The 14,850-nt window shown below is 40.9% G+C and overlaps 1 protein-coding gene across 2 annotated transcripts in view; it reads right to left on the reverse strand.

The window, feature by feature from the left end:
* The window catches only part of LRP1B (LDL receptor related protein 1B), a 1,349,043-nt gene that overhangs the window by 135,586 nt on the left and 1,198,607 nt on the right, over positions 1-14,850 (reverse strand). For both annotated transcript variants that reach the window (XM_075933312.1, XM_075933313.1), the window contains 2 exons: positions 6,543-6,649; positions 5,010-5,139 (listed from right to left, as the gene is read on the reverse strand). In XM_075933312.1, coding sequence (XP_075789427.1) covers positions 5,010-5,139; positions 6,543-6,649 — 237 coding nt within the window. The remainder of the gene's footprint in view (positions 1-5,009; positions 5,140-6,542; positions 6,650-14,850) is intronic.

The raw sequence follows: 14,850 nt of genomic DNA on the forward strand, positions 1-14,850 counted from the left end.
ATATATTTTTTTTATTAAAAATGTATTTATTTTTTATTGTCTTCATGCTCAGAAAGTCCTGAGTAACAGATAACAGAAAACTTCTTAGGCAACCTTGACCAAAGTGATTTCTATCCTACATTATTGGGCTGCAATAATGCATCTTTATATATGTATAGAAAAGGACGCATGTTTAAGTACTAACATTTACATTTCTGTTTTTAAAACTGCTATAGTTAGTAGCAATGACTAAATAACTGTTAACCATTTTGAACATACAGGGTGAAATCCAGACCCCACTGAATTCAATACGAGTTTTGTCATTGACCTCAAAGGAGCCAGGATTCCGCTCAGGGTAATCAATAACAGATACTGGATATTAAACCCTATCTTAGCAGACAAAGCACAAAACATATGCAAACTTATAAATATATATTTTCAAAGAAAAATGCTAACAGATGAATAAAATAATCCAACTAATTCTACTACTAATAAAGTTAAGTACAACTTTTAAAATTAATATAGCATCTCCCAGCTAAGGATCTCATACATTTTTATAACTATTTAATACCGGTGATGCCAACAGACTTGCCAGGCCTCTGAGCAAAGGGAGGAAGCTTCCTGTCCCTATACATGGCAGGGACTTGAGCAGAAGGGGAGAGGCTGCATCTAGCTTCCCCTAGCAGCATCTCCTGCAGCGTGTCATGCCTAATCCAAACAGACCACAGCGCTGCCTGGAGTGTGTCATATGAGGCAGCAGCAGCATCCTGCAAATCCCAGTCCTTTTGATTCACCAGGCCCCAAGGCAACTTGCCCCTCTGCCCCACATGTTGGCAGGCCTGTTTGGATCGTAAATGATACACAGGCCTAGGCACTTTGTATACAAGTGAATTTTATTCATTAATGAATGAAACCTCATATGACTCCTGTGAAGTAGGAACATTTTTATAAATAGGGAAGCAGAAGCACAAAGACTTCAACTGAGTTTACACAACACTTTTTTCCTGAAGTGGAAATAGAACTCAGATCTCAGGCCCTTCAATCCAGGTATCGGTCTTAGGGATGTGTGTGGGGGGGTCACAATGGATGCTTTGGGTATCCCATAAAACTCTCCCCCACCTTTTTGTTTGCAAATTTTGAGTGCAGTAGGCGCGTGTGCACACACACGCAAAACCCCCACTTATGGCTGGCCCACTGTTATGAAATTTTTTATACTACCCTTGAAAAATTATAACACAAATGTAAATGACCATCTCCAATAGCTATTTGCTTGTTCTAGGCCATGATGACTAATAATGACTGACGAAACTACACAGAATGTAAAACCCCAAAATTAATTATATTTTACCATGTTGGCAAAACTAATCATTATGGGAAAATAGAATTCTGCAAGACTGATGTTCACTCTGGGATTATAATTTAAAATGAGGCCTATAAAACAAATTGCTGTTTACCTCAACAAAACCTTGAACAACATGCATTTACGCAAGTAGATTTTTCAAGAAATAAGATGACAGACTCCATAAATTAAATGCAAACTATTTCAACAATCTAAAAAAATGTATAGTAAGAATAGCATGTACACTGCAATTTATATTTATACTGCATCAAAATTGAGTTAGATAATTTATACTATAAAAAATGACAAGCTTCCCATCCCAAAGTCTCCACTCTATGGTACTAAATTATGCATCAGATCTGTGGACATGGACCCTCGTGCCTCTATATTGTAGTGATTTCAGTCAGACTCTGAATGAACACAAAGGTCAGCACTAGCAAATTACAGTATGAAATCAGGAGGAAAATACCTAACAAAGCTAACAAAAAACTAAGTATTTCTAGCATATTGTTTCTAATATAAATCTTCGAGGCACAGGGTAATTTGGCAAAGAGAAAAATAGCTCAAGTATTTTTATAAACTCTACAGAAAAATATCAGGTAAATACTACATCTTTTCTAAATTTTAATAATGAATACTAATGTTATTAATAATGCATGCCACTTTACATCTTAAGATCTCATTGTACTTTATTGTGGTTTAAACACCAATATCCTTATGGAAATTAACCATTATTATTCCAATATTACAGCATGGGAAACTGAGTAAAAGGCAGAATAAATATCTTGCCTAGTTTTACACAGGAACTCTTGTAGTAAAGCTCCGACTAAAAATGCTAGAACTCTGTTCCTAGTATCATATAATCACCACAGGACAATATATATCTTTCCTACCCCCAAAGCCTTCTGTTTGCTTGTTCTCTGGATGCCCAGCCACAAGCAGCAGTAGCAACTTAATTTCAGAACACTGTATTTTGCAGCATTCTGTGCAAAAGTACACCATGTCATTCAGAGTAAAAATACATGGTCTAAACCAATAGTCCCCAACCACTTGTCCAGAGACTGGTGCTGGGCTGTGAACTGTTGGCTGCTGAGCCACAGCATACTGTGCCTTGATGATTGATTTGGTGGGAATGTCCTTGCTTAGCCAAATACTGTGCTATTAGCTCTTTAAATTGGACAGCGGTAACTGTGTCTAGTCACTTCTGTCAAATATAACACCTAAAAGATGATCAAGCAAAATTCCATGGTTTTCTTTTTTGGAAAGTGTGCTTCTGCCAAAAAAGTCAATGACTTCCTGAACAATGAAGAGGAGAACATTGTAGACTCTATGTACAATGAGAAAATACAAATACCAAGCAAATGCAAAAACACAAAAAAGAGCAACGTTCAATTGCAACTATAACTTCTTGTATTTAAAATATGGTTTTATTGCATGTGGCAATTCACAGGCTCCAAAAGTTTTGTGTGTTATATGTGCCAAAATTGCTCTTTAATGAAGCAATTAAGCCTTCAAAGTTAGTTCAACATTTAGAGTCTAATATCCCCCTCTTGAAGAAAAACGGATTGATTTTTTTTAATAGAAAAAAACAAATTTGAAGGACAAAAACAATTATTTTGCGATACCACATGTGTGCCCTCAAACATGGCTGCTTTGAAGGCATCATTTCTAGTAGCTCACCAAATTGCCAAAGCTAAAAATTCTTTTACAATTGGTGAAGAGCTTATTCTTCCTGCTGCAAAAGATATCTGTTGTGAGCTGTTTGGGGAAACGGCAGCTTGCAAGATAGGACAAGTTCCTCTTTCCAACATTACTGTTGCCAGAAGGATCAACTAAATAGCTGAGGACATCGAGGAATAGATGCTAGAAAGGATAAATGGATCTCGATTGTTTTCAATTCAGGTCGATGAATCAACCGAAATTAAAAACAAGGCAATGCTGTTAGTGTATGTGCCTTATATTTTTGAAGATGATGTGCATGAAGATTTATTGTGTGCACTTCTCCTGCCTACCAACACAACAGAGGCAGAAATCTTCAGAGTTTTGGATGGTTACATTTCAGGGAAGCTCAACTGGATTTATTATGTTGGAGTTTGTACTGATGGCGCTGCTGTGATGACTGGAAGGCTTTCACAACCAGGGTAAAAGAAGTGGTGCCTAAATGTTAGTCTACTCACTGTCATTCATCGCAAAATGTTGGCAACCCAAAAACTTTGTCCTGAACGTCTTGATGTTTTTCATTGCATGATCCATACAGTTAATTATATCAAAACACATGCACTAAATTCACGTTTATTTGAATCGTTATGCTAGGATATGCATGCTGAACACAAGTAGTTTCTCCTGAATACAGAAGTTTGTTGGCTGTCAAAAGAGAAAGCTCTGACCAGAGTCTTTAAGAGAATAGCTTCAGAGGTTTCTCACAGATAAAAAGTCACCATTAGCTGCACATTTTAATGAAAAGATCCAGTTCGCTAAACTTGCATATTTGAGTGACATATTCGCTACACTGAACAAACTCAGTCTCTTGCTGCAAGGGAGAATGCCATCCATTTTTAAAATGTCAGATAAAATCACAGCCTTCAAAACCAAACTGGAAATCTGGGGGAAATGCGTGGGTAGGGGAATTTTTCACGTTTTTCATATTTTTGTGGATTTTTCAGGAGAAGCTATTGGACTTCCCACGTTAGCACCTGAAGTCACCATGGACATAGTTGAGAAATATTTCCCAAATTCAAAAGATCTAAGAGTCGGGAAACAATGGATTTGTGATCCATTTGCTTGCTGCTAACAAGAAATTGGACTTGCCAACACTGCAAGATGATCAGCTGATTGAGCTGGCATATGATGGAGGACTTAACACATCCTCATCTCTGTCATCCTTCCAGATTAAAATAAAGGGTGAATATTCAGAACTCAGCACCTTAGCTCTCAAGACCTTGCTGCTGTTTCATTCTACAAAGCTTTTTGAAATAGATTTCTCTGCAGTGATTGCTACTAAGATCAGTCATCGAAATAGGCTTGACGTGAGAAACACACTACGAGTCTTGTTGTCAAGCACAATACCTCGATATGACTTGCTTGTGTCAGGCAAACAAGCCCAACAATCCCACTGATGTGATCTCATCAGTAAGTCATATACTTTCATGTTATTTAGTTAGACTAGCTAGTGATATTTTATGTATGATTTTTAACAGTGGTGGAAATAAAATTGGGTAACTAGTGATGTGTTATGTATGACTTTTTAAGGTGGAAAGCGAATACTTTGGGTGGAATAATAATAAAAAAATCCATTACAATGGCATGTATTCTGTACATACTACTGCAATGTATAATAACATGTGACCTCTTAAAATTAATTATCATAATGAAATGTTTCTATACTGGTTTTTGAATGAGTTTGCTTATCTACGGTATAAAAAAATATTGGGAACCACTAGTTTAAGCCACTGAGATCCTCTGACCTCTCTATTTCATATCAGGAAATGTAATGTGAAACTAAGTTTTACAGAAATTCTTTCTAAAAAAGATAACATATGCAACAAATCAATGAATTTGCTACTGAGCCATGTGCTGGTTATTTCTAACATCAACCATCTTGATTTGTTTAATCACTTTCTCTTTTCTGTTCTTCTTATATTTTAATTTTTTTTCCCCCTGGAAAATATACACGTTACTTATGTAGGCCTACCTGGCTCACAATTTTTCTCATCATCCCCAAATTTGCAGTCTTCATGACCATCACATTTCCATTTTGCTGATATGCACTGACCATTGGAACACTGGAACTGGTCTTTTGAACAGCCATGTTCACAATATCGCTGTTATAAACAAAATAATATAATTGAGTATATCTGTCCATATAAAGGTTTTATATGAAACAATTGTGAACATTCAGCCAGTCAGAATATCTAGGGCCCAGTTCCTATTGAACAAAGAGAAATAACTTGCAATACAATGTGATATTACTGATTTTGAATAAAGATTGCAGAACTGAGTCCTTACTTAGCAAAGCACTCTTTAAAATGGGGTCCAGTTTTTGCAATGGGATAGCTAGCACCTCACTTGAGTGTCATTGTTGGAAGTATAATCATGTTGTCCTGATGATATTTTGGCAGCTTTTGACCTGTAAATATTAATGCAATTAACCCCTCCCCAAACAATTATTAATATACTGATGTTTCTTCTCTCAGGGGTGTCTTTACTTAATACAGTGCTATTGAATGTACTTATTCCCTTGGGACACCATATATGAAAATATATTAAAACTGTTTAAATTACTTAGTGGATGCATAAAAATGTTCAATAGTTAAAGATGATCAAAATAGGAGGGCAAGGCTAAAAGACTGAAACAAAGAGAACAATATGGCATTACATCCTCAGTGGCATCAAAGTCCAAAGAAATCTGAGAGAAATGTATGAGTTATATATAATGTGGGAGGAAAGCAGTATTACAGAAAATGTATTAAGTTAACCTTGTTGTGATCAGTCACAAGACAGAGCAAAAAATAGATTTGTGTGCATTATCAGTGTAGGGAAAAGAATGCAGTTATGCTATCTATCAAATTAGCAAATAGCAATCGTAAAAAATTCATATGCTCAATGTCTTTGATTTCTTAGAACCATTTATCATTCTAGATATGTATAATTCCTATTGTTCTCATTTCTGATAGTTACAATATTTACTTAGTAACATTTCTATATGAAAATATGGTTTTCAATGAGCTTATAGCACTGTGTTCTATCATCAGGAAGCTTTATTCCCTTATTCCATGCAACTCCCACTACTTTTAATATGTTGCATATGTTGAGTTGGGGCAGAATGTGAATATTAGCACATGGACACAAACTACAAACAGAGCATGTAAATACTGAAACCATCTGAGGCTGAAAAATGTATATACACAGAAAGAATGATTGTCAGGTGACTGTGTTCTGCAATTGGAGCACAGGGAATAAACTCATAACCTATTCCTCCATAAAAGACAAGCTTCTGCTACCTAAGCTAAATGAAGAATTCCCATTAGATATAACTGGTAGAATTAGTTCTATTTTCCTTCATATGTCTATGCATTCACCTGGGGGCTGTGATATTTGATGGCTAAGAATGGAAGGTTTTATTCCTCCCTGTAGGGGAGGGGAGGAAACAACTCCTGCTTCAGTAAGCTGTATTTTGATCTGTTTTCTAAAGGATTTTTTTTCTTTTTGCTGTGAAGAAGCCTACCTCATCTGAGCCATCTGCACAGTCATAATCCCCATCACACCAGAATCTTGAAGAAACACAATCTCCATTTGCGCAAAGGAAGTCTTTCAAAGTGCAGGTCTGAGGCTCTGAGGGAAAGAAAATAATTAATGGTTATAACCTTTATAATGTTTTGAAATGAAAATGATACAAAAAACAACTTTTAATGAAATAAATTTGAAAGAATAGTTATGAAGAAAACAGAAAATATTAATCAGAAATTAGGACTTTTCATATTGTTAAGATTTTATATCAAAATATTCTAAAAATAAAAAAAAGTCTTTGCTTATGATAGATCCTTAGAAAGAATCTCAATCTTTCAAAAAGCTTTAAATTATCCTTTAAAATTAATAAACTTTACATTAAGTTATATTGCACAAGTATGTACATTGCTATATGCTTTCAAATACTTCTGAGCAGTTTGTATCCATATGTAGAAAAAAACATCTACTGTTGTCAGTTTTGTTTCTTGTTGTAACTGTTAGTTGTTGCCCATTTTATGAAGGGGTCTGTTGCAAGACTAGAAATAGAACTTTTTCCCAACATGGGTGGGAAATAGAGAAAAAGGAGCCCTTTGACTTCTGTAGCATATTTATATTATCTTCTTATAAGAGTATACAAAGTTACAGGCAAACCAACCAGAATTCATCAAGGCTGTTACAATTGTATTGCTGTAGCTGCTTGCTTCTTCTTCTTCTTCTTCTTCTTTTTAAACTGAGATTGGTGAGGGGTATGACAGGGAATTGGAAGAAGGTAACTCCATAAACATTTGCAGACTATACGTTCAATGAGTTTGGAGATGAAAAGGAGATGGTATACTAGTTGGAGAAGCAGTCCAGGGTGAGATTTTTGTGAACAGGAAAACTAACACATATTTGTATTCTGGATTCAAGACCGGCACATGGTTGTAGAGGAAGGAGGCAATGTTTTGTGGAAAGAAGAGCAAACGAGAAACCTCCATATGAATGATGAGAGGAAAACAGGATTATGTGCTATTTACTCCTAAAAGACTTGCTCCTTCCCCTTCATAACCAGTAGCTTCTGATAGTCTTGAGAGGAAAGTGGGCAGTGACTGCTATGGATATCTGTTCAGAAGCTTGGAATGAAAGACATCCAATTTCTGACAGCTCCTGTTGTAATTCCATGACACAATATTAGTATCTACAAAACCAGGCAGAGGAAGGCTAAGGAGCCTTAGGTTCAGCTGAACTAATGCTGAAAATTCTCTGTACTACAGATTTCTCGTGCTTTTCAAACTTGTCACTAGCAAAAACGTACTGAGGCAGAAGCTGATGCTATCCACTCTGAGCAACAAGGAGTTCCAATCGACATGTACAAGACCTGGTAGAACATTGGTCTGTGTGAATTTGTATTGTAAGTATTTTGTAAGAGGGCGCTGGGAATTTTTTCTTCTTTCCTAAATTATGGTTACTGACATATTTAGCAAAAAGACATTTTGAAGGAAAGCATTCAGACATGGATTAGTAGTCATCACTTTTATCTGAAAAGAGAAAAATAGCAACTGACATTTTCCCTTCTTCCCACATAAATATATTTTTTCTCTTACGTGCCTATTATAGCCATAACTCCCAACCTCCTTTTGGAGAACTACAGAAAAGAAACATCAGCAAGGCAGAAATTTTTAGAAATAGTCTCTGATTCAGGGTGTCCAAATTTCAGAAATGCTGAGCACACTGTTTATCAGAGCTCCTACTAACTTTAACTCAAGTTGAATATATTTAAGAACTTCTGGAAATCAAGTATAAAGAGGCTCATGCACAGCATCCAACAGCTATAACACCACAGAATCAGAGGCTAATTCTGAATATGTGTGCCCAAACATTTAAGAGTGCCATTGGCACTAAGTAATTTGACTGTTGAAGTCAGTAAGATTCTATACATCTATTCTTCCCATAAACTCTGATTTTTGCAAGCTGACTTATGAAGGCTGACCCATTCATATGTGCATAGCCCCCTTATTGCAAGACTGTTCTATAGGGGTAGCCAGAACAGCCATTATTCCAAAATAACTATGCAAGTGTCTACACAGCTATTCCATTATTTTTAAATTCTTTCAAAATAATGGGTGGCTTATTTTGGTGTTGGTAAACCTCATTGTACAAGGAATAGTTTTTTTGAAATAGAGGCTGTGTAGACAGGGCAGATGCAGTTATTTTGAAATAAGGGGCTGCCAGCCCTTCCCAAGGTTCCCTGTTGGATGCTCTGTCTACACTCAGCCAAACTCTATAGTTCCCCCCCTTCCCCTGGAGCCCACAAAGCTGTAGCTTCAGAGAAAAGGGCTTGTGGCACGCAGGAGGACCTGTCAGCCCTGAGTTACCCAGCAGCTGCCACTGCCAAAGATATGGCTACAAGAAGCCAGTCTGTAGTTCCCACCCAGCCCTCCACTGCTCCCAGGGAGCAGTCAGACAGCTTTCAAGAGCCTTCCCAGGGCCGAAAAAAGCGTGTACCTTTCTGGTCTGGTGCAGAGATCCTGGACCTCACTGAGGTCCAGGTGAGAGGAGGCAAACCTCCAGGATCTCCTCACCAGACACAGGAGCATGGATGTCTATGGTCAGATGGCTGAGAGCCTGGCCAAAAAAGGGTGCGTACACAACCAGGTGTGGGTGCAGATGAAAGTGAAGGAGCTCCTCCAGGCATATGCCAGGGCCTGAGAGTGTAGCTCCCATTTCGGGGCTAATCCCATACCTGCCCTTAATATGAGGACCGGGACTGCATCCCGGAGGGCAGGCCAGTCCCCTCCCATCACAGTAGTGGATTTGGGGCTCAAGATGCCCGTCATCGTCCTCCCTGGGGATAGAGATGAGCAGGAGGAGGAAGAGGAGGAGTCAGAAGAGGCTAGCACCATCACTGTTCTGACCCTAGAGCCAGTCCCCCATGATCTGGACATATCCCAGCATCGTCCAAGGTTGGGGAATCCACATCTGGTGAGTGTCATCATGATCTCTATGCACACAGGACTGAAGGTGTGGGAGGCGAGGGGGCTGGGGCCCGCTCCGCACTCGGCCTTTGCAGCCTGGGGACTGTGCATCAGCCTGTGCATGTGGGAGCATGTGGAATAACAGTGCAGGGCACACAGTCCCAGCAGGCTGCACCAGAGGACTCTTGTGCTATTGCCCATAGGGTCGGACAGGGATACACTCCCTCTACCAGCCACCATTAGAAGGAGGCTGGGGATATGGGGACACACACACACACACACACACACCCTCAGCAGTGCCACATAAGGCGCACACACACACACACACACACACACACACACACACCCTCAGCAGTGCCACATAAGACACACACACACACCCTCAGCAGTGCCACATAAGGCACACATAAGCATGCCCGCACTCTCAGGGCAGCATCCACTCCCAGGGACAGTGTGGCAAGGTGCAAGAGCATCTGCCGCTCACACACACCTCCCCCTCCATCCCGTAGCCACCAAGGCCCCCACACTCATGGCAGTGGGATCCCCAAAGCTAGGTGCCATTTCCAGCCCCAGCCCTGAGCCTCTCCTTACCCCTCCCCCCTTCCAGCTCTCTCCTCCTCCCTCCAAGATTCTCTTCCCTCCTCCTTCCCCTCCTGCCTCTCTCCTCCCATCTCCCAGGTCCTTTCCCCAGTCCCTCCCCAGTTACTTTGAGCCCAAATAAAAACAACACAGAGGTTTTTTTTCTGTTTTATTGTCTCTGCAGGGGAAGGGAGGAAGGGAAGGAAGGGATGTTGGAGGAAAGGCAGAAAAGGGTGATGTACAGGCCCCTAGTGGTGAGGCCAGGGAAGGGTGTTACTGGGGTCCTTGTGAAAAATTCTTCCTCAGGGCCCCCTGGATGAGCATGGTTCCTTGATGGGCCTTCCCGATGGTAGCCATGTATGGCGGCTTGAAGACCCTGCTGAGGCAATCTGTCTCTTCCCCCAACCCTGGCAGGAATTCCTCCCCTTTTCACTCACAAATATTGTGGAGCACCCAGCATGTGGCCACCAAGTGTGGGATGTTCTGCTCACTGATGTTGAGTTGGGCGAGGAGGCATCTTAACTGTGTCTTCAGATGCCTGAAGGCACCCTCAGTGACCATGTGGGCCCTGCTGAGTCTGGCACTGAACCATTCCCTGGAGTGGTCAAAGTGTCCAGGGTAGGGCTTCATGAGCCAAGGAAGAGAGGATAGGCTGCGTCCTCCACCATACACATGGGCATGTCAATGTCCCTGACCCGGATGGTGCAGTGGAGTTCCAATGTGCAACTTCTGGAACATGCTGGAGTTGCAGAAGACACGGGCGCCATGCATCTTCCCCAACCACCTGACGTAGATGTTCATAAAGTAGCCCCAGTGGTTCATGAGGGCCTGCTGAACCATCGAGAAGTCTCCCTTCCAGTTGATGTAGACAGAAGCCTGGTGGTCGGGAGTCTGGATGGGGATGTGGGTGCCATCAATAGACCCTCCCACCCAGCAGTTGGGGAAGCCCATGTCGTCAAAGCTGGTGACAATGGTGTCTACATCGCCAATGTGGATATTCATGGCCTGCACCACCCATAGAAGGACACAAACAAGCAAACAGAAAATCAGAGAATGGCCAGAGCCCTTATGGGGTGCCTGAGCCCAACCCCCCACCTCACACACACACCAGGCGCAACCCCCTCCCCCACTTACTCCATATCCCAGCAAGGCTTTGTGAGGGCAGCACTGAAAAAAACCTCTTGGGAAGGGGGCTTGTACCACAACCAACAACATCACCACAACCCATCCTCGATTCCCTAGGGAACCCCATTCCAGCAGTCCACCTCCATCCAGGGACAGTTGCCTGAGAGTGCCATACCTGCATGAGCACGGCCCTGACACTCAATCTCCCCACACCGAACTGGTTCCTGATGAATTTGTAGCTGTCCTTTGTTGCGAGCTTCCATAGGGAAATGGCAACACACTTCTGGAGGGGAATGGCGGGTCTCATGTGAGTGTCCTGTTATGTGAGGGCCAGGGAACGCCACTCACAAAGCTCCAGAAAGATGTCCTTCCTCATCAAACAATACTGGAGCCACCTCTTGTTACCCCACCATTCCACGATGAGCCAGTCCTACCAGTCAGCACTGGTGTCAAGACACTAGAAGCGGCAATGTATGGTGCGCAGTGCAAATCGGGCAGGATCCAGCAGCATGAGCCTCATCCGCAGAGAGGTGAGGAAGGTCTCTCTGGCTGTGTCTGGACTGCAGGGTTTTTTTCGAAAAAACTTCACCTGCATCTAGCCTACAGCCGCGTTCTTTTGAAATTAAATCGAAAGAACGTGGCTTTTCTTTCGATGGCGGCACTCCTCATTTCACGAGGAAGAACGCCTTTTTTTGAAAGTTCTCTTTCGAAAAAAGGCGTTCTTGAATGCAAACAGGGCTTTTTCAAAAGAGAGCATCCAGACTGCCTGGGTGCTCTCTTTCGAAAAAGCGGCTCACTTTTTCGAAAGAAGAAATTGCCTTCTAGATGCTCTTTTTCGAAAGAGGCTTGCAGTCTAGACGTAGCCTCTGTGGAGAAGGGGGATTGGGCTCCTGCAGGGCCTAGAAGGCAACCAGCAGAAACTTCTGCATGAGGCGCAGCACAAGCTGAAAGAGATGTTGACTGCCCAGAGGCAATTCCAGCTCCATAGATGGATAGCTGAGATGTCCGCAAGGGCAACCGCAGCAGGCAAAAGGGAAGGCTTTGCTATCTCTGGAGGAGGTAGGCAAAGGAAAAAAGCCTGAAATGCTGCTGTACAGGGGTGTCCCTTTAAGCATGACCCTCAGATAGACTCAGGCAGCAGCTCCAGAAAGTCCTGATGCCCTGCCTGAAGTGGTTCTGGGTGGTCTTAAATTAAAGTAGATGCTCTATTTCAAACGAAATAAGCTATTTCGGAATATTTCTTCCAAAACTGCTCATTTTGAAATAAATGTGCAGTAAAGACAGCCCTGTGATATAGGGAACAGACTAAGCAGATTGGACTGTACACGTCACTTCTACTAGGAACATCATGGTGCGAACAGACCCGCATTAGCTGAATTAGTTCTGCAGTAATTTTCCTTACGAATGGATCAGATCTTGACACTAGTGGATTACGCTTAGTTTTGTCTTATTTTTTCTTAAATCCACTGTGCATTGTGCATTTGATTCTGTTCTTGCTCACTATGCAATTGACAGGAGGTTCCAAAATATGATAAATTATTAAAATTAATTAATTTGTGGAAAAAGTAATTCACAAGAAGATTTTTTTTCATGTTTCTGTACTCACTTTCAAAATGTAAGCATATCAGGTTTTTTATACTGATAATGGATTATTTATAAACAGAGTCCTGGTGCTGGGGAAATGCACACATTGCCTGAAATTCTTATTTGTCCATTTGGAAAATGCATTTCTTCTGTCTCTACCGTATGCCCATTGACTGAAAAGAAAACATATTATCATATATATAGTAGCCCAATGTCTATGACTCTGTAACGCTGAAATGCTGGCTGTTCCCTCTGGGCAGCGCTGTTGCCTCCCTGGCTGTTCCCTCTGGGCAGCGCTGTTGCCCGAGTCATGTCCTTCACCTCCCGCCGTGGCACTCGGCTGACTTCTGCGCCGCTCAGCCAGGCCGCCGCATGGGGGTGACCATTTGGGTTCTGCGGTCCCCCAAGTGAGAGGCAGGAAGGGGAGGAGAAAAGAAAGATAGAGGCAGAGAGAGAGCCAGGTGGCTGAAGAGAGAAGACCGGGCAGGGGAGAGACCTGAAAATCCCGTCTTAGGACAGGCTAATTGGCTAGTTAGAAATAATAGGCTATGCATAGAAGAAGGGACAGAACCTTCCCAATTCCTTTTTATGTACAAACTCATTTTTGGTTAAGAGATTTTGTTAGATGACTGGAAAGCATGGTTTTCTTTCTCCTGAAAATATACGTCATATAATCACCTATTTTGTTTAGCTGTAGTTCTTCCACACCCATCTTGTACATTTCTGAACATGCAGAAAGCTTATGGATATTTCCTAACATTTATATTTTGAATAGACCCATATAAACCTCAAGAAATATGTATTTGATATAATAAATTTACATTATAAAATGTATTGTGCTTCATTAATAACTACATGCAATAATCAATTACCGATTACTGTGAATAAAAATATTAATTTAAAGTTAAAAGCAATATGAGAGCTTCACCCTTTTCTCTATGCAGTCAATGAAAGGTTTGATATTGTCTTCAAGGGAGTAAGATTATGGCCTATATTAAAGAAATATTTTTAAAAAACAGCTTAGAATTGTTATCTACAGACAGTTACATGAATTCCTACTCTGGTTAATTTCAAGCCATTTTGAATTATTTTCTTCATTTTGTTTCAGTTTTATATAAATGCTATGTCCTTTTATTAATACTAGTAAAGTATGTACTACTTTCTTTAACACATGAGCAAGATAGCTATCTATTGCATAGCATTCTCTATGGTAAATATTTACCTGAAAAAGAAAAAAACTGGGGGTAGAATGGGAGGGAGAGCTTTAGTAAGAGTGTTGGGAGATTAAAAAAATGCCCTAATTTGGATTCCAATGGCTCAAACTCAGAAGTAGGTCACCAGAGGTATATACTTCTTTGCAAGATTTGATTATTAGTTGCTTGGGAGAGGGCATTAATAGTAGACAGCAGACTTCCTTGGATTTAATGTTTTTCAAAGTGCCCTTCAATACAAGAAAATTCTTCAAGCTGCGTATTTTATTGCACAGAAGCTTGGAATAGGTTTGGTCTAAAGCCACAGAAGACAATGGAAGTCTTCCCAATGACTTCAGGGAGCTTTGGATCAAGACCTACAAACACATCATTACATATTTAAAAGTTAAGTGAACGACTCAATACATTGAAAAAAAAATTGTCAATGTGAACTTATGGGTTACCGGGGTATGAAGATGGGGAAAGAGTGATAAATGTCAGTTGCACTAAAGAAGTGTTTCTCAAAGTGGCTTGTGAAAACACTTTGAGAAACCTGTTAACTGGCTGCTCCAGACACACCAGAGCAGCCAGTTAACAGGTTTCTCAGGCTGTGTCTAGACTACCCCTCTCTGTCAACAGAGATGTAGACTAGGCACATCGAAATTGCTAATGAAGCAGGGATTTAAATATCCCGTGCTTCATTAGCATAAACATGGCTAGTCTAGATGTGAATCTTTCGAAAAATAAACCCTTTTTTGAAAGATCCTGTAAACCCAATCTCCGGAGCCAGAGGTTGAGGGTTTGAACCCCACCCCCGAACCTGGGGTCACCAAATGTATTTCACATTATGTTAATAGTAGTTTTCCATGGAATT

This window comes from Pelodiscus sinensis, chromosome 7 (assembly GCF_049634645.1).
Source record: "Pelodiscus sinensis isolate JC-2024 chromosome 7, ASM4963464v1, whole genome shotgun sequence".
Classification (NCBI taxonomy): Eukaryota; Metazoa; Chordata; order Testudines; family Trionychidae; genus Pelodiscus; species Pelodiscus sinensis.